The sequence below is a fragment of the Taudactylus pleione genome, unplaced genomic scaffold (assembly GCF_031769625.1).
Source record: "Taudactylus pleione unplaced genomic scaffold, aTauple2 ptg000201l, whole genome shotgun sequence".
Classification (NCBI taxonomy): Eukaryota; Metazoa; Chordata; class Amphibia; order Anura; family Myobatrachidae; genus Taudactylus; species Taudactylus pleione.
The window spans coordinates 24,764,777-24,792,126 of NW_028284603.1; the positions used below are offsets into that span (position 1 = coordinate 24,764,777).

General features: G+C 40.4%; 1 protein-coding gene across 5 annotated transcripts in view; it reads right to left on the reverse strand.

The window, feature by feature from the left end:
• EML4 (EMAP like 4) overlaps positions 1–27,350 on the reverse strand; it is a 167,087-nt gene that overhangs the window by 92,499 nt on the left and 47,238 nt on the right. Inside the window, exon 1 of one of the 5 annotated variants that reach the window (XM_088477287.1) lies at positions 4,072–4,312. The exons of the other annotated variants lie outside the window; for them this stretch is intronic. Coding sequence (XP_088333413.1) covers positions 4,072–4,138 — 67 coding nt within the window. The 5' untranslated portion in view covers positions 4,139–4,312. Of the gene's footprint in view, positions 1–4,071; positions 4,313–27,350 lie in introns of those variants that run through there. 5 annotated transcript variants of the gene reach the window in all.

Here is a 27,350-nt window from a genome sequence, read left to right on the forward strand (position 1 = left end):
CTTGCTTCACTGATAGTGACAGCTCTTTGGATCTCATATTGAGAGTCGACAGCAACTGATTCCAAATGCAAATGTCACACCTAGAATCAACTCCAGACCTTTTACCTGCTTAATTGATAATGAAATAACGAGGGAATAGCCCACACCTGTCCATGAAATAGCTTTTGAGTCGATAGTCCCATTACTTTTGGCCCCTTAAAAAGTGGGAGGCACATATAGAAACCGTTGTAATTCCTGCACCTATCACCTGATTTGGATGTAATTACCCTCAAATTAAATCTGAAAGTCTGCAGTTAAAGCACATCTTGTTTGTTTCATTTCAAAGCCATTGTGGTGGTGATTAGAGGCCAAAATATGAAAATTCTGTCAGTCCCAATATTTATGCACCTGACTAATATATATATATATATATATATATATTATATATATATATATAAATAAAACAAAAAGGCTTCCCTCCTTTTTGCATGGCGAGCTGGGCCTTGGCGGGTGTTTGGATAATGTGTGGTTCCTGAGGCTAATTTTTGTCAATGCTCAGAATGAGAAGGATGAACTGTGAAATCCACAAAGCTGCTGATGCCATCACAAAAAATACATAAATTAAACAGTGCAGCTGCAGTTGGATTTATAAGTAAATGTCAGGGCTCATTAGTGCTACTCTGTTTTTGTACTGTAACATTTTAGTTTTGCTCAACCAAACAACGAAACAAGTCACAACTAAAGGACCAATGGCTTTTGCAAACTTGTGTTTTCGATTTTCTTTTATGAAAGCATATATATTGCAATTATGATACAGTACATGACTAAGTATTTTATATGAGGCTCCAACACCTTTGCCAATAAATTTATAAATACTGTCTTATAGATGCTGTTTTCTTCTGCTGCAAATGAGACTAATGACTGGAAAATATGATCAGATGCTTAGGGTTGCAGCAACATGTTTAGAAAGTCACTTTATATGAGTCCACTAAAGCCGGGTACACTGGAGCAATGTCGGGCCGATATGCAGTTCGTAACAACATATCGCCTACATCTCAGTGTGTAGGCATAATTGAGCGCTTCCGCAGTCGCTAGTGATGGTCACCAGGTTTGGATGTTGCTTTAGTCAGGAGATAGGGTGCGATAAAACAATTGAATCATCCCCATAGAGTGTTATAGGGGCCATCTTTGCATTAGAAAATGGGTGACATTTCACTGTATACCTTAAGTAACATTAAAACTTGGATAGTTTGAGATATAAAATCACCAAGCATACAGGAAAAAAAAAACAGTAAGCTCAATATATATGAAAATATGGATTGACCACTTTTGGACACGTGCTATTATTTGCCAGGCTCCTAACATGTAGATCTTCAGTGGGAGTGTCCTATTTTCTGGCTTTCGGCTACCGGTCCACTGTAACAGCAGAGAGTGCAAATCACAATGTGACTAATTAAGCACGAAGGGTGGTATGCTTAACAGCACAGGTACTCCTAATGTGGACAACACTTTAAACATTAAAAGGTGCTGATTAAACAAAGTGGTGTGAATTGTAAGAAATGTACTTTAGGTCATAGCAATCAGCCACTGACTATTATAATGGGACCCACACCTGACTGTCTTGATTACTAAATAACTAGATCAGAAAAGAATTCAGCAACACAATGTATAGGGGGCACCAAATAACTGCACATCAGCCAGGACCGGCTCCAGGCAAGATCTGTGTGTGCAGCTGGACAGGTGGCACTGGGGTCCGACTGTAGAAGATCCCGGTCCTCCACCCACCCACTGCCGTTCTTATTTTAAGCTCAGGGCGAGAGCGCAATTGGGGAAGTGGCGGACGGGAAGCACGGGACGGCGCTGGGCGCTGAGTAACTTCGCACCGGCCCAGACATCAGCTTACGGCTCACTCACCAATGACAGGACATAGCGTATAATGGAAAAGCGGGTTGAACTATCACATTTGAGCAGGTTAAGATATGATGTTAATTATTCCAAGATATACATAAAGCAGTATCAAGTATGGTCAATTTGGACAAAAAAAAATAAAAAATCTGCTGTGATTTGTCTAGTACATAAAGTTGCTGTCTACTTTGAAGAAATGTTATATGAAAATCACTTCATCAATGTGCATAATGTTATTAAAGCACAATTGTAATTACTCCACACCTTCTCCTACACTCCCCAATCCATCCTCAGGGTATTCTCATTGGTGATTGAAGACCAAGCCACTGCACTTTCATCTCATTGCGTCCAGTAATTTGCACAGGTTTAGCCACTTTACATAGTTCACCCTGGTGCAATTGGGCATGACCTGCGCAATAACTGATCACCTCACCCTGCAAACTCCTCTACTACCCCTCCCTAATATGACCACCTCTATCTCTCCACTGGCACATTGCCATCCTCTTTTGAACAAGCGCTCCTCTATCCAACTCAGGATTCCTTCCAACAGTCCAATGAGACAGCATTCCCAAGAGTGATCAATGATCATACTGGTACAATTGTTAGCTTGCAGCCTCACAGCACTGAGGTTTTGGGTTCCATTCCCACCTAGGTCTTATTTGTGTAAATTTAATTTACCCAGAGTCACACGTAATGCCTTCTGCTTTAACAAAGTGAGAGTCTCTCACAGTGCTATTACATTATAAATATTGCCACATGAATCCAAACTTTTATTCACTCATCTCCTGATTCGACTACTGCTACATCCTCCTATCTTTTCCCACTTCAATCTTCTCCAGCCGCTACACATCTGCCATACCCCTTTACAGACCCGTACAAAGGCCCCTCCTGCCCTTCACAATTAAACTCAAAATTACTCACCCTAACCACCACATCTTCGCAAAACTGAAACCTCATATCAAAAACTGTCGCCCTCTTACATTTACCTCTGAGCTGCAAAATGCCTCGTCTCTAGTAACCGCCTCTCTATAAAAGACTCCTCCTGCCTTGCAGCTATTTATGGAACTACCTAACACACCTGATCAGAATCCTCCAGAGCCTTCAGATCTTTAAAACGTTCTCTGAAAATGTATCCCTCTGTTAGAGCTAAGCCTATACGTATAGTAACCTAACAACCAGTCTCCACTCTGAGCAATACTCACCTCAGCAGTGCGCTCTTTCAAACAGTATGTGATGTGTACAATTATTAGGGCTTTCTTGTATAACACTTTTACGTAGGCCCTGTTTTCCCCCCCCGTGTCCACTGCTGTGGAACCTTACAAAATTTATTACTGACAAATCAACAGCCATAATACATATTTTGGTTTATTTGGAGGCATTAGAACAAAAATGTAATCAAAACTAAGTAAGGACAATTCTATTTAATTTGATGCAGTATTTTAAAAAGTATTGAAGTCTTACTGTGCAACACATGAATTATATATCTTTAGTACATTCCAGATCTCACTCTTGGAAGACAAATGTACAATGAAACATATGCTGCTGTTAACATATTAATTTAATACTGCATTCATTACACACTTGTTACAGATAAATATAATACCTTAGAAGCTTTACAAACTAACGCTGCACATGACCGCTGAAGTGTGTTACATCATTTGTATTGCTGTTTACAATGCACATACAGAGATAAAGCACAACTATTTATGCAATCCTAAATATAGTAAGCACCAATGCATGGAATCGCAGGGTCCCCTTATCTGCCAGGCTACATATATAGAACACTTGGGACACATGCAGATTAATAGCCCTTTGCAAAACCTGTTGCAAATCTAACAGCACCAATATCTGAAATTAGAGAAAATGAAGGTCCTTCTTTTGCAAACAAATCACTTCCACAACAAATCAACAAGGACTAACTGGTAGTGAATACAGAAAGTATTTAATTCCAGTAAATGCAATTTACTTTGCAGCACCAACCTGTTCTACCACAACGCTTATAAGGTTTAATATGACATTCAAATAAGTCAGCGAGATGTCCGTGCAATTCCTTGTTTTAATGATTTTCTTAAGATAAACCTATCGGTTTAATTTCTAGGAAATGTTATGCATAAACTATTTCCTCTTGTCAGCATACCACATGTATATGATCTAGGAGTTACACCCACAACAAAACGAATACGTTACCATTGCTTAAGTTCCCAAGTGTGGAGGAAAATCCTGCATGCGTGAGGTCAGGGAAGCTGGCTTCCATCCTAGCACCTATTTCACACGTCCTAAAGTCGAAATTGTCAACGTTTCCTCGCAACCTCCAGAGCTTCAGAGCAAATCCCAGTGCACTGTGACAGACGTCATACTTTGAATTGTGAGGAAATCCTCCCAGCCCAGATGGCCTACCACAAAGCACTTCTGTATTGGCACAAAGAAAGGCTCAAGACACTGCTGCCCTGCCTGTTTCCTCTGCCTTCAGATCTCGCTAAGAGCTAGAGGCTGGAGGGGAGGAGACAGTCAAATCTCAGTTTGGTGCTAGTAATGAGAGTCAAATGTCAGGAGTCCAGGCACAGTCATCCTGACATGCAAATACCTTTCCCTTACTACTCTGCCTATCAGTTACATGAAAACACTTAAACAAAACATCCCCCCACCACCCCTCAGTATTGTCGGAAAGTTGGTAGTAAAATAATGCAGCATATTACCCACTATTGAAGAAAAAAAAAGTTTTAAAAAAAAACTCTTCATAATGTAACAATTTAAAAGGAGAACTATTGAATATTTACACTCATTACAGAAACTATTTCTGTTGGGAAACACGACAGGACTCACATTTACTAATGCTGCCAATGTGTACCCAGAGAATACCATTTCCATGCTGGTATCACCGCCAAAAAGAAAAAAAATGCAGTTAAAGGCAGAAGTAGTAATGTCAGTATTACCCACAGCCCGAGTCACGAAGAGGGTAATCTTCCAACACGTTTTTGGACTGAAGGAAGTACTCAAACATGGAGGAGAACGTTCAGGCTGATCCCATGGCGATATAGTAAACTTATTCATTTCAGCTATTTGACAAACTAGTGCTGCTCACACAACCAGGCTACACCTAACACAATCATTGTATATAGTGTCTACTTTCCAAACTCACCTTCTGGGATGAAAGTTGGAATGTAGGACCCAATGTCAGCATAGAAGCTAAATGCATCAGTGGGTCTAGTACCACCATGGTAGTGGGTGGAAAGTTCCTTTATAAGTGGACATTGGGCTAAACTGAATTAGTCATATGAGACAGCAATGCACTTTGCTGGAAGACAGACTCTCTACCCTACAAAAGCAACAACCCATAATTGAGCACTTGGGGGGGCAATTCAATTCATTGTGATGTGAATAGCACCTGGATGTTGGTCCACAGGCTATTCAATTCACAGCAATTTTAAGTCAGACTAGAAGCAGTTGGAGAATGCCGATTCTCGCGACTTAAACTGGGCATTTAGTCACGAGAACCGGCATTCTCCAACTAACGTGACAGCCATGAGACTGTTTGCGCAGTGCTAAGCTGGCAGACAGCCTTGCAGCTGGCACTTTAGTCGGATATCTCCTCACACTCTCAGGAGGGTGCGAGGAGAAATAGTCGGACTAAACAGCACGGCCAATTAAATAGCTCCGGGAGCTCCATCAATTCACGCTGAATTGCATCGCCCCCTTGAGATTTAATTGCAGAGTCAGAAATACATAGCATGTACAGTATACCTAGCTTGCTGGAAAAGGAGATTTTAGATATTTTGCACCGATTCAGTACACTGTGACAATTATTACAGATAAGAGATCCAGCACTCAGCCAAAGAAACCAGATCTGTTAGATCTTCACTTACAGACAGATGGATACATCTGAAACATGCAAACTGTTGGCACTGCATGAGATGGCATCATAAAGGGTAGAGAGATATCAGAGGGCCACAAGGCTTTTGGGTTGCAGTGAATAGTGTTAGTCACTGACTAAGCCACCAATCATTTTAACTCTTAATTTGATAGGGATGTGACATACTATATAAAGGTGGGTATGCACCTTTGAGATGCCCGGCTGATTGTGTTAAACGTTCCAGGTCAGCCGAGCCAGCTTGACCCCCTGCGAACCCCATATACACTGTGCTAGAAATAGAACAGTGTGTACGGGCTTCTATGGGACCAGGAGGTCAGCCCGATAATTATTAAACAGCAAATAAGATGCAACCTACCAATCCTGGCCGTTGCAGAAGTGTTATAAGCCATTTATCGGCTAATGCTCATGCAACAGTCCTGCATACACACCTATACAGTCGTCAGCCCAGTCACCCGATATCAGATGATCAGGCAGAGAACTGTATAGGTGTGCACCCAGCTTTACAAGGACATTTTGCTGAACTAACTTACCCCAAACAGAAAGTTATTGGGTAGGACAAACTGTGGTACTCACACAAGCATACAAACATCTAATAATGAGAACAATGGAAGATGAAATGAAGGATAAATACTGTTACCACTTAAGGATTACATTTAAACACACTGTACATGTAAAACCCATCAGTGTCTTCAACTAACATGGCAACATGTACAGTATGTATTGTTTTGCTGAAGTGTTCAGGTTTATTTCTTCATTAGGATCGCTCTGCACCCAATAATTAATCCCTTCAAATAGAATATATGGTGCATATATCACAACATGATACATTTACTGCTCTGTATTCAAACAGCTTCTGCGGTATAGCCACTGAAAATGTCATTAACCCCCATGCAATAATAAATGGGGTACCACCTGCCCTTAAAAAGGTGTCCAGCTAAACTAAATGTACCATACTATAGGTTTAAAACCTAGAAAAGCACAGTCCTCACAAATTGGGTTAATACTGCCCTGTGCTCTGAAAACCCAAGACTGGATTTAGTTTTCCATCTTTCTGAACATCTGCAGTTTTGGAGAACTCTGCTCCTGCAAATTATTTATTGCAGGGATTCCTGCCATCATCTCTCATTACATGTTTCCACTGGCGCTGCAATATGTTGTGTAGGTAAAAATGTGGAAGGCATAAATGCATCCTGGGACCAATGACAGATCGGCTGGCAGTCATTTCATTTAACTTTTTAGCTGCTCTTGTAAAGCTTGTGACATTAGCTTAAATAAGGTTTGCAGCAGTTACATTCTATATAGATCTTATAGTAACCAGAAGAATGACAGGAGAGAGTCTGCTGAAATGCTCGGCTTCTCTCTAGCACAATTGTGCAGTTTGATGCTGGATGAAGGCAACATGTGTTCTCTGTTTGGTATCTGCTTTTTACGACCAGCTGGCAGCAGGAATTCAGTTAGATGTCAAAACAATCCCTGAGCAATTGGAGGTTATATATTGCATTATTTGTACATTCCAAAATACCTCTTCAGGTCAGTAGTTTCTAATGTATTAACAGAAGACTGAATTCTTCATCTAAAACAGGACACCTACAACTACCCTAGCTACTTCTCAATATAATTATTATTTATTAGTATTTTTTATTTTAATTATGTTCTCTATGGTTACTCGGATTAGGGAAAGGTCTTCTCTTAATGCTTTAGTACTCTACTACAGGAGTTCCCAACCACGGTCCTCAAGGCACACTAAGAGGGGTATTCAATATGAAACGTAAACTTCCCTGTCGAAGTTTACGTTTCATATCGGAGCTTTTACCTGCGTTAAAGTATCGGGCGCGCGCCCGCTTATCCCCGTATTCGATATGAAACTAACGAAAACGGGAGCCTGCGAAGTGGGATTTGCGTAAAGTTACGAAATTGTCCTTAAAAAAATTGTAGGACCCCCCTAGAGTTGTAAAAACATGGGGGATCACTATGGGTACCCCCGTTTTAGCCTGTAATTGAAAGTCGGGGATTTAAATAGCCGCAGCAGGTGTTTTTTCCCGACATTGAAGAAGTGATGCAGAAGAGCACTTCGGTTATTTTTTTTCGTTTTTTTAAGTGGTCCCATCAAATTTGGGGTACATGAAAATGGGTACTAGCATATTTTGATGTCCCTAAAGTAAGTTTTTTAAAACTCTGCAATTGTGCACCTGCCGCTATAAATCTATTCTAGAAAACACCCGCCGCATATTTGCAGAATAGCCCTGAACCTATTTCCCTATAGTTAAACAATTTTTTCCCATTTTTTTTTCACCCCAATTTTTAAATTAATTTTTTGGGGTGTCCCTATTTTTTTTTTTTTTTGACAGTTCTTTTTTTAAATGTCATTCCCAGGGGTGCGGGCTATTTTTTTTAAGCCTGCACCCCTAAACCCCAATTCTGCACTTTTTTTCGACACCTATTCAATGGTGAAAAGTTATCCCCGTTTTTTATCAAAGACTTTTCGAACATGCGAAAAGTCTTTGAAATTGAATACGGTGTAAAACTAAAACCTGCGATAATGACGTCATAGGTGCGATATTAACGCAAAAACGATGTTATTGCTCCCATATTGAATACCCCTATAACAGTCCTGTGCTCAAGTATGCCTATCCTTGAAACATGGTGTCTTAATTAGTAACTCAGTTATTTTTATTTAACCATCTGTGCTCAAGCATGGATATCACTGAAACCTGGACTGTTGGTGTGCCTGTAGGACCAAAGTTGGGAAACACTGCTCTATTTCATAAGAGTATATTCTAAAGCGAGAGACTAGAGCTGGGTACACACTACATCGACGGGTCAGGCATTCGACTGACCGGTCGACCTGACAATTGGTAAGTGCATACACATTACCAATCTTCTGCACGATGTGCCGGGCTTGACATCACAACTGGGCAGGCATTCATCGGTGGGTCCCTGCAGCAGGTATATGGGAAATCGGTGGGTCGGTCATACACACCATATTGTTCAGATATTGGCAATCAGAAGGCAAAACACAAATGTATCATGCCAACCACTTGTTTCTGTACCCCAAGGTGTAAACAAGTCAAACAAACCAGTCACCTGATACACCAAGGTAGAATCCATTATGCACAGTGACAAATCTGAAGCTAATTAGAATGGCTTCTTAAGGCCTCCATACATCAGAGATGGATCGCAGCAATCGATTGTGTATAAAAATCTGCAATGTATGGGCTTCACAGATCACAGATTGCAACCAAAACGTGATTGGAATTGTTTAATCAGATTGTCCAACATGTTGGATTTCACAGATCGATTGGGGCTGTAGATTGCTAGTGTATGGACATGATCAGCAGATTTGCAGACCGTTTCTAGCAAAATGATGGGCCTTTCAAGATTGCCAGATCTGTGTTTGCTGCAATCGATCTGCAAATCACTGAAAAAGATCTGTAGTGTATGGGCGCAGATTGCTCGATTGGGAAATCCTAAGATTAGGCAATAAATCTTCAACTTGTTCAGTTGTGGTTTTCAGATTGCTGATGTATGGGGGCCTTTATACAAAATACTTGATTGAGTAGATTGACTTAATCTGTTACCTGTCCTGACTGCAAAGGCTGGGACAACAAAAAAATAAACATGCGCATTATCATTGCTGACTTGGAACTCTTAGCAACTAAGATTTCCACATCTAACAAATGACAGTCACCCTCTGTACTGTGTCACTACGAACTGCGCTGAAAATCCTAGACAACAACCCCACTAAGCAGACAGCACAGAGCTAAAATAAATCTACATGAAAGATAAAATGCATCACATAAAATGCCAGAAAAACACAAAATCTGACACATTACTGCACGAATGATAAATTAGTCAAATTATTGGAAAAAAGGGAGCTGCATAAGTAAAAATATAGTATTACATATAAAAATCATTAGAATTTGAAAATCTCCAATTATGTAGTCCAGGCTTTGCATTAAAGGAGAGGATAGCTCTGGTTTTCCAATCAATTTAAATAATAGAAAAACTATGGGATGAACACAAAGCTATTCCTTTTACAAATACTTGTTTTTGTGAAGGGATTAGTAATCCTACATATACAGTTCAACAGTCAGTGGTGTCATCATTGTTTGTCTGCTCAACCTTATAAGTATTTGACTGTAGACGGAGAGTTCGAGGTCATGGCTTTAGTGTTCATGCATTAAACTTGTTTATTGTACAGAATAATGCACACACTACTGTAATGCTGGGCATACACTACCAGATAAAATGTCTGTCAGACTGACAGACATTTTATCTGGCCGGCTGCCAGCCGCAGAAGTCGCCGGAATACACTGTAAGATTTCTCTCACAGTGTATTCGGCAGACATCTGCGCTACACCCCCGTAGGAAGGAACACAGGAAATGTCTGTCTGTCGGCTGCGCTGGGCATACACTGCCCGATGCGGGCAACAGTTTAACGGGAAATATCGCATCGGACGGGCATGCTGGACAATCCCCCCCACACGCTACAATTATCGCGGCGATCCACCGATATCGGTCGGATCGTCCCGATAATTGTAGCGTGTATGGCCAGCATAAGTTATGGATGTTAAACAACCTTTTACTTCCATGATCAGTAAAAATACATTCATCCTGCCACCATTTGTGCCTTTATAGATATCCCTGTATCCAGAATAATAATAATATAATAATAAATATAATAATAATAATGTAGGGGAGACATTAATCCAAAAATCTTGTCCCAGAACCTGCTGGTCAGTCTTGATACGAGATAGGCAGATAACTCCTATGTGATTGTTCATAGTAGTTTTCATTCTAGCACCCTGCACCTGTCACAAGTCATGCAGTTTATTTACTGTCTGAGGTGTCGCCTTCTGCTCTGGTGCGTCTATCACACTCAGCTGATGCAATAAACTACTTCAATGCAGACCAGAGTGTGCTAGAAGCACCAGAGCAGAAAGCGACACCCCAGGAAGGAAAGAGGAACTGCATGGGTTTTGACAGGTGCAGGGTACCAATATGAACACTATATAGACTGGTCTGAGCTCTAGAACAGAACAGTCTCACTTTTATTTCCCTGTACTAGGCACAATATAGAAAATTAAAGAAAACATTGTTGCAGTCATTGTTTTTGAGAACTGGAATTAAAAGAATCACAAATTAGGAGAAGCCCCAGAATACTTTCACATACGTGAGTACTCTAAATATTCGCTTTAATAAATCTTTAGATATGAACCATATGGAATGAGTACAAATGCTTAGGTTGTCCCAATAGGATGCGTTAGTGATGTGCATTAATAAAGGTATTAAACAGTCAGGATGAAAACCTGAAGATTAAAATATAGAACACGCCCTTGAAATCAAGATCTGGTAACTACAATATAACCACTTGCTCATGTGACAACTAAGAAGTGTCTCTTAAACATACTTGGGGAGTCAAATTTTGGGGTGGTATAAAACACATTACAACTATAAGCATCTGGGCGTATAAAACTTTTCCACAATACAACATTCATAAGAACAAGTCAGTTACAAGACACTCCATACTGGGTGCTTGAGCTGTTGTCACAGGACTACAAATCAGATTCCCAGCAGCACAGGACAAGAACAATGCTGTACTAAGAATATGCTGGGACAAGAGTCAACAGCTGTGGGAAAATAATACAACAGTCAAAAAGGTGTTTCTAGATTACACCCCATGCTACATATTTTCGCCATGGTTTTGTTCAGAGGTTATAGATTTTACCTCAATATGTGGTGAATTCGATCACCTGCAGGATTTTAGCTCCCCAGCCAAGTGCCTGGAACTATTGAAATTACTGCCAATGTTAAGTCCGCAACTAGTCCCGAGGAGCAAATTTCTGCTCGCATCCTCTTGAGGTGTGAACTGAAATCCACGTTAATTATATGCCTCCGGTGCTAGTCGCAGGTGGTAACTGCATAACTCCACACAATTAACCTGGGAGCTATGCTTTAACGTGAGCAATAATTGAATAGCTCCACACACTTAACCTCGGCGCTAAAATCCTGCAGTAAGTCCGACGGCAACTTGAATTCCCCCCTATTACTGAAGCAGATTGTACCCAGAGAAAGTGTTGCATTGCCTTCAACAACACATTTTTAATCAGATAAACTTTTTAGTTCTGTCCAAACATAATTTTAGGTTGTAATAATAGGGCAATTCAAATGTTTTCGCCAGCGACTGTCAGTGCCGGACGCCCGACAGAGCAATTCAATTGTTGCTCCGTTCATGGACGCGAACAGCCGCTGGATTTTCTGCACGCCCCCTCCTGAGGCGGTGAGAAGAAATGTGAGACGTCCTGGTTTGGGAGCCCTAACCTGGACGCGACATGCGCGATAATTGATGGCCAATTAAAAACAATTGAATTACAAAATTGGGAGCCCATTAATTACTGCAACTTAAACAACTCAATCGCCCCATTAGTGTCAAGTACAGTGATACTATTACATGCATTTTAAGAGGATTTGTTAATGCTGTATCTACAAATATATCCACTTGCATCTTTGCAGCAAATCGCACCACATATGGCGCGAGTCACGCGTCATGTTTGCCACGCAAGCAGCAAAGATGCCAAAGGACACCTCTGTATCTAAGTGGCCGGTTTCAGGCCCACCATAGAATTACAAGGAAACCCATATGACGTTCCAGCATTGACCCACTATTGCACTTTGTCCTCTATTTTAAAGGATGTGCTCAAAGTATTGTGCATGGTGCAACAAATGTGCGCTCCAATAGACACCAATAAACAAAACCAAGCATTTTAACTTGTGAACGTTGCAGGCAAAGTAAGGCAAGCTTAGCAAAATGTGTGTAAAGGTGCTTACATTATTCGATTGACTAACAGTGCTATAACGCATGTATTAGGCCATGGTTCCCAAACGGTGCCAGATGCCACGGGTTGGTACAGGACCAAAACGTTATTATGGTTAATGTGATTAGCAGCCACTAGCACTGGTTTTGCCTATCATAAAATATATGGACAAATAGTGTTCACTCTAGCTCCGGCGGCAGGCAGGGCGCGGGTGCTAGAGAGGGCAACCTTGAGCGCGCGCCGCGCGCCCAAAAAGGGGGCGTGGTCATGAAAAGGGGGCATGTCTATAAAACGCGTCCCCTTTTCGTCATACTTTGGGGGCGTGCCCGGCGCTTACGGACATGCCGGCCAGCCCCCAAGCGCTGCCGAAAGGGAGAATAGATGCCGGGCGCATGCGCCCGGCGTCTATTCTCCGGCAGTGACCGGGTCACCGCATGTTTGTCCACCCGCGGGACACTGCGTCCCGTGGGTGAAAACGGCACCCGCAGGCTGTGAGGGCAGGGCACTTTTTGCCCTCCTCCTGGAGGGCAGGGTGCTTTTTGTCCTCCAGAAGGAGGGCAGGGCGCCGCGCCCCGCTAAAACAGCCTAGCGGGAACGCTAGACAAACAGAAATGCAACCCTACAACTGATCCACAATGACAGGTAAGCATCATTTAAGTTTTGCTGAATTACACAATAAGAAACCTATGGCCTAGGATTGCAGTGAACAAAATACTAAAACTGTGGCGTCAAGATTCAAGAAAGTTTGGAAACCACAGTATTAGGCCTTAAGAACGCCCGTTAATGTGTGTGTTGAATAAATATGGTAATATACAGTGTTAACGCGCATGTACTTGGTGTAAGAAAGATTTACATTATTCAAAAGCAAAAAAAAAAAAATTCATAACCCTTTAAAAAGTAAAACATTCTCACTGAACTTAAATTATTTGTGTACATGCCTGCAAGAATATTCACCAGCTATGAATAGAACGGCATGCCGTGTCAGATGAGATGCACACACAAGTTATATAATTCTCCTCACACAGCAGTAAGGGTGAAGCAGCCTGAGTTCAGGCAATTTTCCATAATATTCACACCACTATTTTCATAGAAAAGGCCTGCCAAGGCCATACTGTACGTTTTACAAGGCAGACTGGCAGGGGTTTGAGCTGTGTATTCTTGGCAGCGCAGCACTTTTCTCCTTGTCAACAGATCAGCTTAAGTGAAAGAAAAGCACTTTTTTTTTTTTTACTCTTCTATAATGATTAAATTCTAGCCCTGCCCATTATCTCATGAATCCTTCCGGGAATCAGAGAAGTGAAGAAAAACAGCCTGCGGTGATGATCACTGCTGGTCTACAAGTCTCACAAACAGCAGACCACGAAGAGAGGTTTCACAAGCAGCAGAGGAATTAGTTTAACCCTTTAGATAAGCATTTATATTCAGTTTATAAGAGTAAACTGTAGAACTGTTCTGAGATATTCTACATGAACACATATACATAGAGGTGTTTTCACTCGTCTCTGCTGCAGTCATGCAAACAGCCTGTCTGGGCTAGCCTGGTCCCGTGTGACTGCTAGTGCTGGACGTCCTCTGAAAATGCGCCTAAAATGCAATGCAACGCAACTAGGATGCACCAGGAGACTATGCTGATTGATACGCGACTTGTATATCTGTGTGCGACCAAGTCTCTGAATCAACATGTGAAGTGCTATGATGCAGTGGCCACAGCTTTTTTTCCAATCCAAGTACTGTTTGAAGACTCAGTCGTGCGCACACACAATTCAACTGTATTTTGGGCACCCAACAGAGCAATACAACTGCTTTGTGTGCGCGCCCAAAAGCACAGGGTTTAGCTGAGTATAGCAACTATCCCCGTCTAAAGTCCTGTTTTGGGAGCCCAAGCAGCGACTTATCGCACATTTTTGTTCGCCTCCTCAGGAGGCAGCGAGCAGAAATGTAGTGTTAGCTAGCGGGGTTAGGCACTAGGGGGAGAGGCTTAGGCACCAGGGAGAAAGGGTTAGGATTCGGTTGCGGGGAGGTTAGGTTTAGGGTGAATGGGGGGGGGGGGGGGGTGTTTGGTTTAGAGTGCAGGGAGGAGGTGGTTAAAGTTTAGGTACTAGGGGGAGGGAGGGTTAGGCACAGAGAAAGGTGGGTTAGGGTAGGGCTTACAAAAATACTTACCATTCACTCCAAAGCATGTCAGGATTCTGCCTGTCAGGATGCCGCTGTCGGTATTCTGACTAGCGGCATCCCAACAGCCAGGATATCATACCCAGCCCTATTAGTTTAGGTACCCTACAAAACAAGTGAACTCCCCCCACATATATACAAGTGTCACATATTAAACTAATCAGCAGTGTCCCCTGGTGCATCATACAGGTTGAGTCTCCCATATCCAAATATCCCAAAATACGGAATAATTTTGGCATGACAGATAATGAAACCTTTGATTTTTGATGGTTCAATGTACACAAACTTTGTCTAAGGCACAAATTATAAAAAATATTGTATAAAATTATCTTCAGGCTGTTTGTATAAGGTGCTTATAAAACAAATGAATTTCATATATGTACACAAACTTTGTTTGCGCCACAAATTTATTGAAAATATAGTATAAAATTACCTGCAGGCTGTGTGTATAAGGTGTATATAATACATAAATGCATTCTGTGTTTAGATTTGGGTCCCATTCCCAAGATCTCTCATTATGGTATGAAAATATTCCACAATACGGAGTCTTCCGATATCCAAACTACCCCTGGTCCCAAGCATTTTGGATATGGGAGACTCAACCTGTATTGCATTTTCGGCAAGCCAGACGCTAGCAGAGTTATACAGGACCTGGCGGCTCACTCACACCAGGCATATTGCAATGAGCAAGGACACACCTGTATACAAGTAAGATTGTTTCCATTGCTGAGAAATGTTATGCTGGCGACAAATACCAATTTTGCCACAGAAACTGGCTAACGTGTGTGGTGCCACAATGATCAGACAGATAACAATCAGATGGTTCTTGGGCACATTTATAAAAGTCTGTTTTTTTGCCTGTGTGTGCCGCTGTCTGCTGAGTTCCCATGTATGTCCCCAAATTGATATGGATTCTATAGTTTGACAGTTACAGTATACACAAATACCTGCATCTGCCTTGTTTGATGAAATTTAGTACAGTTACTCAATGTAGTAGCTGTATTAGAGAGATTTCACTCCAAAGTATTATACTGGAAGGAAATGCATTTGAAGGTTATAGGAAGGTACTACAGACACTGTTATACACACACAACATGTCTCTCCAGGTGTTGTGTAACTACAAGCCCCAGCATGCTCAGCCAGCTTATAGCATATTCTGGGTCTTGTCGTTCCAGGACACCTGGAGAACAACCAATTGCCTAGGCCAATACTATGCTGACAATGTACAGCCCAAAATGTAAGAGCATTCAAATAACATTTATGATTCTTCTACTAGAAATCAGACGACAACCTATAAATCAACTTTTTTTTTTTATTAATGTCCACATAATAGGTCCGTGTCCTCAGATCAAATTACTGAGTAATTGGATAAATAAGCCTAATTTACGGTAGGGATGACACTACCTGTCATTTGTAAAGAAAATGCAAAACAGGATGTTCTTTCAGAGATCGTCTGGAAAATTATGCCAGTCTTCCTTTAACAAACAAAACAGCAGGTGAGAGAAAGCAATTAAGTACTGCTGCTGGGCCATTTTAACCATACTTAAATGTAATTGCTTCATGATGTGGGAGTCGTGTTCATATCAATTATGAAATGAAAACCCTACTAATACCCAAAGGCTTCATTCTACCAAGCGTACACAGTCCTGGAGAAAGTAGACCAAATATGCAAGTTACAGGTTTTGTACAGATGTAGGAAGTGAGAATATCAGTAGCAGCATTGTGCTATATATCTAGTAGGTGCATTACTAGAGATCTAGTTCAGCTTGTCTTAAGTCACGTATCCCCTTGCTGATTAAAATGAGCAATTGAACAATAAGAGCAAAGTTATCGTTCACAAACCAGGCATGAAAATATTGAAAACGACCAGCGATGCGCACTTCCACAAGTCGTTTTCGGCTTCAATCATCGCCTGAACATGCTGGTCAATCTGCCGATAACATGTTTGGGGGATGAGGAAGGGTGCCCGCACTGAACGACATATCGTTTAGTGTAGGCACTACAGGGGATGAGGAACGACTGCACGATTACAATGTTGTAATCATACTGTCTTTCCACTATCTGCTAGTGGATACGCACCTTTAAATCCAAGAAAAAGTGTACTGTGCTTATCTGGCCATCTCTAGCAAGTAATCAACTATAATGATAAGGTTGAGGTCCATTAGAAAGTGCCAACTGCCACCATCCATCTCCAAGCCTACTAGTTATCGCTGAAGCAATTGCACTCAAGACAACGGAGGTCCCTTTAATTAATGGTAACATTAAAATGGGAAAGGTCACCAGGTTCTAAAATCTGATAAAATAGTTAAGTGAGTGCATGCTAGAAATGAATCATTCTAGATAATTTCTCCAACATGTACTAGAACAAGAACGAACACAACACTCTAGTACAGTAGTTAAACTTTTTCGAATCACGGCAACCTAGAGTAGCAGCATTTTTTCCCATGGCAGCCCTGGGACAAAAGTTTTTTTTATTGAGAAAATCAGCAAAAATAGAAATATAGTAAATTGTACTTATGTGTCACCCTTAGGTTCAGTTATGTGGTGGTTGACAGGGATGCGTTTTTTTTTTGTCCACATATTTGATTGGCAGTCATGATCACTGGTTTTGCCACACTGACTAAATATAATTTTATTTGGTACTGGACCACCAACCCAAAGCACCCCTGCAAGTGTCCTGAGGCATCCAGTTTGGAAACCACGGCTCTAGTACATTTTAGACTCTGAGGCTGCTATTCAAGTCTTCTGAACTCCCCTGCTGGACATCTGTAGGTTTAGGCGCACAATGAAGCAACTCAAATAGTTTCTCCGCTTGGGCGCCCATTAGTATTTACCGCGGCTGATAGTACCAAGGTTTTTTTTTTTTTACTTTCATTGTCATTTTTGTGAAACACTGCTTTTTTTTGGATGTTTAACAAATGTAAAATTACAGGGTTTGCCTACAGTGATCTATAAAGCATTAAAAGAAAACCCAAAAAACGCCGCATTACACAAATGGGATGTAGTGTTCACATCATTTTATCAGTGGGCCTGTTAATTTAATGATTGTAAAAATACTTATGTAAGAGACTCACTTTAAAAGATAAAGCAAAAAATATTAGAATTCCGACATTTATTCCAGACAGTCGCTTGGATGTTTGGAGCCAATAGGAAACCACGAGCAGTCTGATGGCCACACAATTTACATTTTATAAACAGCCTTTCACGTTACACAAAACAAATCACTATATATGAAAGGTTTTGTATAAGGTCACAGTCTGTGATGAGGGAATTTGACAGAAGACCAGCAAGGGATATGAATAGACACTTGCTACAGGTATAAACATGCCATTTAGGGAATGAATATTCAGGAATAAAAATAGAAACTCATACAACCTGTTCAAAACACCTAAAGCTCATCAACTTTGCTGCATGAAACATTCCATCATAACGTCTATAAACAGTGTATGGATCTATATTACCCACTGAACCCAAGATCTATTCCTCTGGGCCACACATGCTGCTCAACTATGCATTGTATAGAGATTACATCGCCACAATCTGGCAGAAGACTGACATATGAAAGTGATTCTATCAACACTTTAAAAAGGCCAATAAAAAAAACACAAGATAATTTTAAGTAAAATCAAATACTAACAGTCCCAAATACATATGTAACGACAGATACAAAAAGTGGCTGCCAGTGGTGCCCTTGAATGGATAATGACGTTACATGAAGCTCAGTGTGCAGGAAGCAATCTCCCCCCATGGTCATCACAACTCAATATACTATAATAGTTATACACAACTTTGTCTGTTCGAGAATAGCTACCTAAATATATGGCGCAGCGCATAGTTAACATTGCTGCCGCTTAATTCCTCACTAGGGCACTGTGAGGTAGGATTGCATACATCTTCCTTTGTCTGCAAGTGGTTTCCTTCTATACTCCAAACATGTACTGGAAGATTAGTTGGCTGCTAACAAAAAACATATGTGTTTGTGGGACACGCACTACTGTGAATGACAACAGTGGTTTAATAAAAAAATGAAGGTCTTACATAAAATGTTGTATTGCCACATATGGAAAAAAAACAATGGTTTGTTCACACCAGATATCGGGTGGCGATATTCAATTGTTTTGGGCATACCCATGCCTTTTAGTGCATGTCGCTCCCAAAAGCACCAGGTTTAGATACTCTCAATACCTTAACACCTATGGGTTTGAATGAGGGTTATGAGATCATCCATTTATAGAATGATTGGTATAAACCCATGAGATCTTCCTATCCCCATTTTTATGTATAGTGGAATATGATATAGCTTTAAATATATCGTCTTTAATTTCCAACATACTGATCCTGATTTCTAAAGTATAGGTATGAAAATGTATGTGGCTGATTTTATATACCAGCGTAATAGCATTTCTAGGTATTTTTTTTATATACTTCATGTAATTCTTTATATCATTTTTCATGTAATTTTATGTGGTGTAATGGAATATAAAAGTCCTTACAATATTATCGATTTGCTCTAGAACTCTTACCAACATGCCGAATATGTGGAATACATGGGTAAGGAGTGGTGCCTAGAACTCTTATTAATTTGCACCAAACAATACAAATTCTGAATTATCTATATAGTTATCTGTATGATATTGTGCAGATCATGGTAAGGGAGTTCTAGTGAGAGATTCCGCTCTGATGGGTGGACCTTGTCTACAAGTGTAACTCCGCCTTTGCCTCAGTTGATTGGTTGTAGTCATGTTAATACTGGGCCTCAGCATCACTCAGGCCAGCCCTCTGACGAAGTCATCTGATGAAACGCGTTACAGCATGCCTGAGTGACGCGATTGTGACTCCACTGGTGCCCCGTATGCCTTCCTGATTCCCCATGGTCCGGCACGCTGTAGCAGCCTGACAGCAGTACACAGCGTGAGGCAGGTTCCCGAATCTACAGGACGACGGTTGGCGATTGCCGTGGAGCATTATAATTCATACCGCGTAGTAAACAGTCCACAGCGTATTTACACTGGGTACAAGCATATCTCGGGCAGTCTTGCACCACTTTTTAATTAGAGTGTATCTAATAAACTTTTGATGCACTATGGAGTGCCCCTCTTTTTTGTTTTATTAGATTTCTCTACCCGTGGGATCCGGGACTTAATGTATACAGGAGGGAGCAGCGATTCATTTATATTGAAAAGGACACTAGTGTCCCAACACTTGTTAAGTGTTGGTGAGCTGAACTGCACATCATATTGTGTCTAACAGAACTGGTTTATCTAGCGATAGAGAGATTATATATATATATACATATATATATACACACACACACACACACACACACACACACGAGCCAGCACATCCAAGTTAATGAAAAATAAACTTTTTCTATGTCCACAAGACATCCATAAAGTCTACAAGCATAAAGTGAGTCATAGTGTGTGTAATATATATATATATATATATTTTTTTTTTTTTTTGTTGATTTTCAATCTATTTATTCAATAATGTTGATAATGTGATAAGAACATGGCAAAAAATGTAAACTAACAAATCGAAACCAGTATCTATACAAATTAGATTAGCATATGGTTAAATCCCAGAAGTACAAGAAATCCAGCCATTGCAAGCATTATCGAAAGCTACTTCTGTGAATGTGCTTTGTACAAGGTGGACATTAGACGGAGACCCCATGGTAATAAACTGCTGTGGTTTCTTTTCATTTTACTTCTAATCTAAACATTGTCCTCACGGTCACCATTTCCTATCTTTACCTTAACACAGGTTCAAGAGAATAATCTTATTAGATTACTGACCGAGATCAAAAGACTGGTGTCTATAGTGGTCTAAATTTTTGGGTCTAAGCATAACCATGATCTGAGGTTTTTATTATAATAGTCATAGACTTTGGATTATTAAAATAAAGTGTACATTTTAAAAAATTTTTAGTCTTCAATAATTTTATTCACTCAATGAAAAAGGAGATGGGCGGAAAAACAGCAATTTTTGCTATTACTTGTTATTTCAGCTATATCAGTCTCTTTTAGAAACACGCTAGGATAATGTTACCAGTTATCAGAGTAGTATTAGAGACTATAAAATAGACTATTATTCTTTCATTCCATTTTACTTTCTTCCATATTGCAAACATTGGCATATTCATAGATCCAAAACGAAAAAACAAACTACTTGTAACAGTAACCAGAATTCTGCTTCAGAGTAAATTAAATAAGTGATATCAAGGTGAATGGATAGAGGGTCTTCAGTGTTTCCTAAAATATGTGAATTGATCACAATGATTTAGTGTCAAGAGGCAGGATGGAAACGCAGAATTGACCCGCTGAGCGCACACACACATAGTACGTTGTCCTAACATGACCTTCTGAAACATAAAAGCAGTTTTTAGGAGCATCATTCCTGCACTTTCATATTAGTACAGAACTCAGACATCAACAGCTCTTCACTGCCAGAGCTCTACAGACATTTTATCTTGATGCTCTTTAAAACTATTTTGAACCACTTCTGCAGTGTATAAAAAGATTGAATGGCCCTTTTTCTCAGTAGTCCTAGTTTCTTTAAGAAACTGCATATTATTCCAGTTTCTGAGCAATAATTATCAAATCAGACCCCTGTGTGGTAAACAGAATGTAACTAAACACTGATATGAATACATTTTTCACAGAGAAAGATAATGGTGTGTGAGAAACAAGTGAATCACAATGACAAAGGGGGAATTCAATTCAAAGCGAGGGAAAACTTGCGATGCTGGCGGGCACACTCTGCATTTCCAGGAAAGCACATTGCAACCATTACTTGCAACTTAATTCCCCTTAAAAATACTGTAAAATTCCAGTAAGCAGAAAATAATTTAATAACGCATCACAGCATATACCAAGCAGGGGGAGAGAAGCTACGGTCATTATGAGGTTACTGCTGTTTGAGTACTACGCTCACTGAATTTGCAATGACTAGTGGGCTCTTATAAAATGACATAGAATACATTTAATTAAATTAACATATTTGAAATGGAGTAGTTCTCTACAAACATTCAGATGTTAAGTGAAAATCTTTAGTACTTTAAGCAGTCAGGTACAGGAGGTCTTTTATAATTTTAGGGAGGAAAATCGAAAGCTCCACTTAAAATAAAAAAACGTTTAAATGGCCGGTAGACGGGATGCGCTTGCAATCCATTTGCTTGCGTTACTCTGTATATTCACATACAAAGTGTCATTTATGCGAAAAAAGTTTATCCTTTAACTCTTCACCTATATTATTACCTGCAGTATGACAAAAATATGCAGCTGATGGAAAGCTCACAAGGCAGTGACTAAAGCTGGCCACACACTAGACCAACTTACATCCAACCAGCCAACTAGTTGATTGGTTGGAATGAAAATCTGGTAAGGTATGAAAGCAAATGACAATCAGCAATTTGCTCCCAAACGCCGGAAAATGGACAAAAACTGTTGTTAGACAAGTTTGTTAATTGTTTGATCTAAACAATTTGTTCAAACGACCATTTTCATCTGTTTTCTGGCATTTAGGAGCAAATTACTGATCATCATTTACTCCCATACGTTATCAGATTTCCATTCCAACCAATCAACAAGTTGGCTGGTTGGATGTAAGTTGGTCTAGTGTGTGGCCAGCTTAAGGGTCCAATAAACCCACCATAAGCCAGGTCTTGTGCAACCCTCTGATTTTAGTGTCAGTGCCTCCACCCTAACTTATTGGTACCAGTAATGGTAGAGTAACCCTATGTGCTGCACTCATTTGGAATATATTATTTCAGTAAGCACTTTACATAACAATATTCTTGTTCGTTTACGTTAAAGGTATAGAAATTTGTGAAGCGATTCTCCCTTCCTCAACCCCTCTGTCACGTAAGTATAGAAATTATGTGTGTTAGTTGAGTGTATTAAACTATGAATATTACAGCTTATAGGTGATATTGACCATAACATATTGCTTTATTTAACAATACCTTCATGGATAGATTCCTGCAATCAACACATCAATACATACACTACCACTGTATATCTGAATGGTAAAGCAGCTATGACCTTGAGACCGGGAATCTGTTACGCAACATGTTCTAACATGGGAAAACAACAGGCTAATACAATAACATTACATATAAATTATTTCACAAATGCATATTAGGACTCTCAATATTAATTCAATGCTTCTCAGAAATTATTACCCTAACTGAATATATAGTTTCAGGGTTTTAAGGATTCTCATATAACCTATCCTCTAATGCAGGGATGGGGAGCCTCAGGCCCGGGGCTGTATAAGGCTCGCGGAATCATGTGGTCAGGCCCTCTGAGCATTTTTCTGCTAGCCTCATCTGGCTAGCACGGAGCCTAGAATGGCACCCTTCAGCCAGAACCTATGCAGCAGTGCCGCCTGGAGCATCCTTAGGATGCTTCAGACTGTCACACAGCTGCAATAAAATAAATTTTGGAATTGCGCTAGAAAGCTGCCAATCTGACTTCAAAAGGTAAATGATGTATAACCACACACCAATAATGACATACAGATAACACAAATGAGTAACCAATGGGTCTCCTTGGAGCTTGAAATGAAACCATGTATCTCAAAAAGGAACATAGAAAACAAACAATAGTGCAATATTGTTAAGCTGGAATCAGTTCTTATATTGTATATGCCAGGTAAAAACCATACCATTAGGAATGGTCTACTATAACAAGCAGACAATAGCGCTCAAGCTGAACCCAAGTTTTTCACTGACTATCAGGATATAATTATCCTTTCTACCTCGTATCGCAGTCTGTATAAACAGTCCTAGAAAGTGTAACAATAGCTGAATTCCTGGCTGTAAAATTACACCTTCCAAGTCCAAGCTGTGCAGAAAGAGTTGAGTCTTCGGAAACAATTGTATGTATGCTGTGTCAGTGTACTTCTAGTTAAACCATAGAAGGATAGAGTTTCACCATACAGTTATCATAGCGCCGATACTTGACTCTCTATATTACAATTTATCAGAGGGATACTTTCCAAGGACAAATATCTCCTTAGTGGTTCAATGTTTCACTGGTAGAAATGACTCCACTTTTGGTTATAATACAGGTCATTACTAATGTTATAACCATAGCCTTTTTCCTCCCCCAATTCTACTAACCTCTTTAAAAGTACAACCTTATCCTTAGCGGCCTCAGATCCTATAGCTGGAACCAAGTTCAGTAATCATATGGCAATAGCTATTCAGAAATTGCAGCCTAATCCCATAGACCTCTCCTTCAGCTTACACCGGTTATGAGCACACAGTCTCCTAATAGAGGTTATTACAGTTCTAAGGGGTCCTTGGTAGCCCACAATTATTGGGGGACGATATGTAGGGAGCTGGCTTTCTTAGATTCTCTCTGTGTAATAAGCGTCTATGCTAACTTCCAGGGACACTAGTGTTAACATGGCCGTCCTCCTACCTCTTTCCTTCCCAGTTACCACTCAATCCGCCTCAGACATCTAGTCAGTGGCCGCTCCCCCTCAGGTGTCCGTCAATCATTGCTCCCCCTCCTCTCTCAGGAAACCAGTGTATCCCGTTGCCACTGTATGCCATCTGGGTACCTCTGTCTCTTTACCGCAATGGCCGGCTCCACACCAGTCCCAGTAAGTGCTACTCAGATTACCCACACAGGCAGCTCAAGTCATTCTGACCGTTGACAGTTGGGCTGTAATTTATGTTCTTCTCTCAACAGCCTCACGACACCCTCCTTTCTCCCACTGGTACTGACCTCGAGCCACTACTTTCCAGAACCTTCCACTACAATAAGCCCCAATAAATCTTGATTTATACCACGGATATATTGTTCCGTTTAAGTCATCAGTTCCACATACTCTGCGTATACATTTAACATTACACTTAAAGAACACTTCTAACCTCTATACTTTTACTTTCCCTATACCTTCCTACCACGAAAGTTTCTACTAATTATTATACTAAGTACTGAGGAGTTATTATAGTCAATCCTATAGAGATTCCTAGGAATAATGTCACTCATTTATGATTACACCCTAAGACAGTCTTCTCGTACCTGGCTACACTTGCTCTGCTTAACACTGGATCCGGCCAGCAGCAGAGCTGCACGTTGCGGTTTCTCTCTTATCGCAGGAAGTGGGTGCCAGCTGCTGTACGGAGTATCAGCGTATGTACAATGGCAATAGGATTATGGGTCACTGACTCTACAATCTTCCTCAACTACGATACATCCTCTTTAGGAAAAATAAGTAGCATCAGAGTTACATTATTTATCTCCACAGTCCAACTTTACACACATGGGGCTGTTTATTAAAAACCAAGTATTGATTATGCAGTAAAACCTTGGCAAAAAGCAGTCACCTAAAACTTACATTGCTAACACATTTCTGGAAGCAACCAATTATTTTACATCAGTAAATATCTGTATTGTGCTGTTAGGACATCAATCCATTTAGGCTGCTAATCTAGTTGAACGGAAATGCAAGGCCACTTTAGTAAGGCCTGATACTCCAACCTTTTTATTCCAATTTTTCAAACGCAAAAAATTATTGCAGGATTCCCAATGTATTTGAACACAGTAAATACAAGTAAAAGGAACAAATAGCATACTGGAAAAATGCCTACGCCAAGGAAAGCAACAAACACCCACAAAGGAGTATGCAACACAATGACTGACCGCTACCTAGATGTTTACATGAGTTTTGCAAATTTTAAAATCATTGAAGCTGTGTTTTTTAAAAAAAACACAGGTTGGTCAACTACAAATACTGAAGAGCCTTACCTTTATTTTAGCATATTGATAGTATGCTATGCGTAAAAAAAAAAAAAAAAATTTAAAAAAGCCTCTTTACATTTCAGGACAAGTTAATTTCATTGGCTCATACATATCCTCTGTTGCAGTTTATGCTACGTACAAAACTTTGTATTTGGTCTTTCTATGCTTTTCAGACATTCCTTTATCTCTTCTGTCATAATTGTTTGTTTATTTCCATTGCCCTGTGATACAATCCAACTCTGCTGAGCTCTGAGCATGGCATTTACTTGTACACACACTAAGGGCCATATCCAATTAGCCGTGGTAAATTACCGCGGCTAATTAGCTCGCCCGCTACTCGCTCGGGGATATCCAGTTAGCCCCGAAGTCGGCCCGACAACGGTACTTATCAGGGTTTTTTTTTCGGGACCTGATGTGTCCCGAAAAATAATCCACGACAAGTGCAGTTTTTTTTTTCGGGCAAAAAAAGGCGAGAACACATAGGGCCGCAAGCTTATCACGGCCCCTATGTGTTAACAGGCGAACTATCCTATTAATTTGCCTGAATAGGATAAAGAAAAAAATATTGGCGAAAAACGGTTTTTCGACGATCGCGGGGATCAATTAGCGCCCGAACAGTGTTCGGGGCTAATTGGATATGGCCCTATGTCCGAGGAAGCACCTGGCATTATCATTCAGCACCTTTCCCCACCAAGGAAGAAGACTGAAACCCCTGTTAGAAGGTGAATACCAAAAACATCGGCAGTAAGGTAGGGACAGTTAGTACAGGCAGCCTGAGAGGTCATACTGCAGACCTCACATTGCGACTAGTTCTGGACTTAACCATGACCCATCCTCCCACAGAGTCTAAAGAAAAGAAAAGAAAAAAAAAAAAAAAAAAGAAGACTATAAACATTAATGCTTCAACAGATTAGTGCTCATTTTTTTTCTAAGCAATATATATTGAGCTGCTTTACATATACACACACACACAAGCGCATAGATCAATTATATACTGTTATGACTTTAACAAATGTCGATCATGGATTGCAGGCGCCAGCATGTTTAGAAAGTTAACATGCCACTTATATGTTAACCTTCAAACCATGCCAGCACCTGAATTCCTGGATCAACATCACCACTGATGACCAACATAGTGACGGTCGATCCTGCATACCCAACCCATTGGACAAAAGTTAATGAGTGACTTAAAATAAAAAGTGGTTTGCAGCAATGAACATGCTAGCTCTCAATGCATGTATAACCTCTGTGGTATGGACAATAGAAATAAAAAATATTCAGTTAAAAATAAGATATTTGATTCTTACCGTTAAATCTTATTCCGAGCCCATCTGGAGGACACTTCTTGATCATGGGGGTGTAAAGAGTTCAGGTGCTAGCACTTAACAGGTTAACTATTTTTTGGTATATAAGCTCCTTCACGTAATCCCTTCCGCAGTTTTAATTTAATAAGCCCAAAGACGGGATGAAGAAAAATTCACATCCTTCTCATACACACAACCACATAAGGGAGGGATCTTAGTGTCCACCAGATGGACTTGGAAAATTAGATTTAATGGTCAGTCCCAAAAGTTATTTTCTCCTTCCTCCATCTAGGGGACACTTATTGACCATGGGAATATTCAAAACCTGCGGGTATGCTCAGCCCTGGCTTAATCAAATGTACGTCCAAAAGTACCAGCCTTAGACTCAAAGTATGAACAGAGGAGCATGTAGCGGCTCTATATAACTGCTCTGTAGAAGCTCCATGTCAGGACTGCACGTTCATATAGAGCAGGCCTGGTCAACCTGTGGCTCTCCAGCTGTTGTGAAACTACAAGTCCCAGCATACCCTTCCACCGGTCAGCT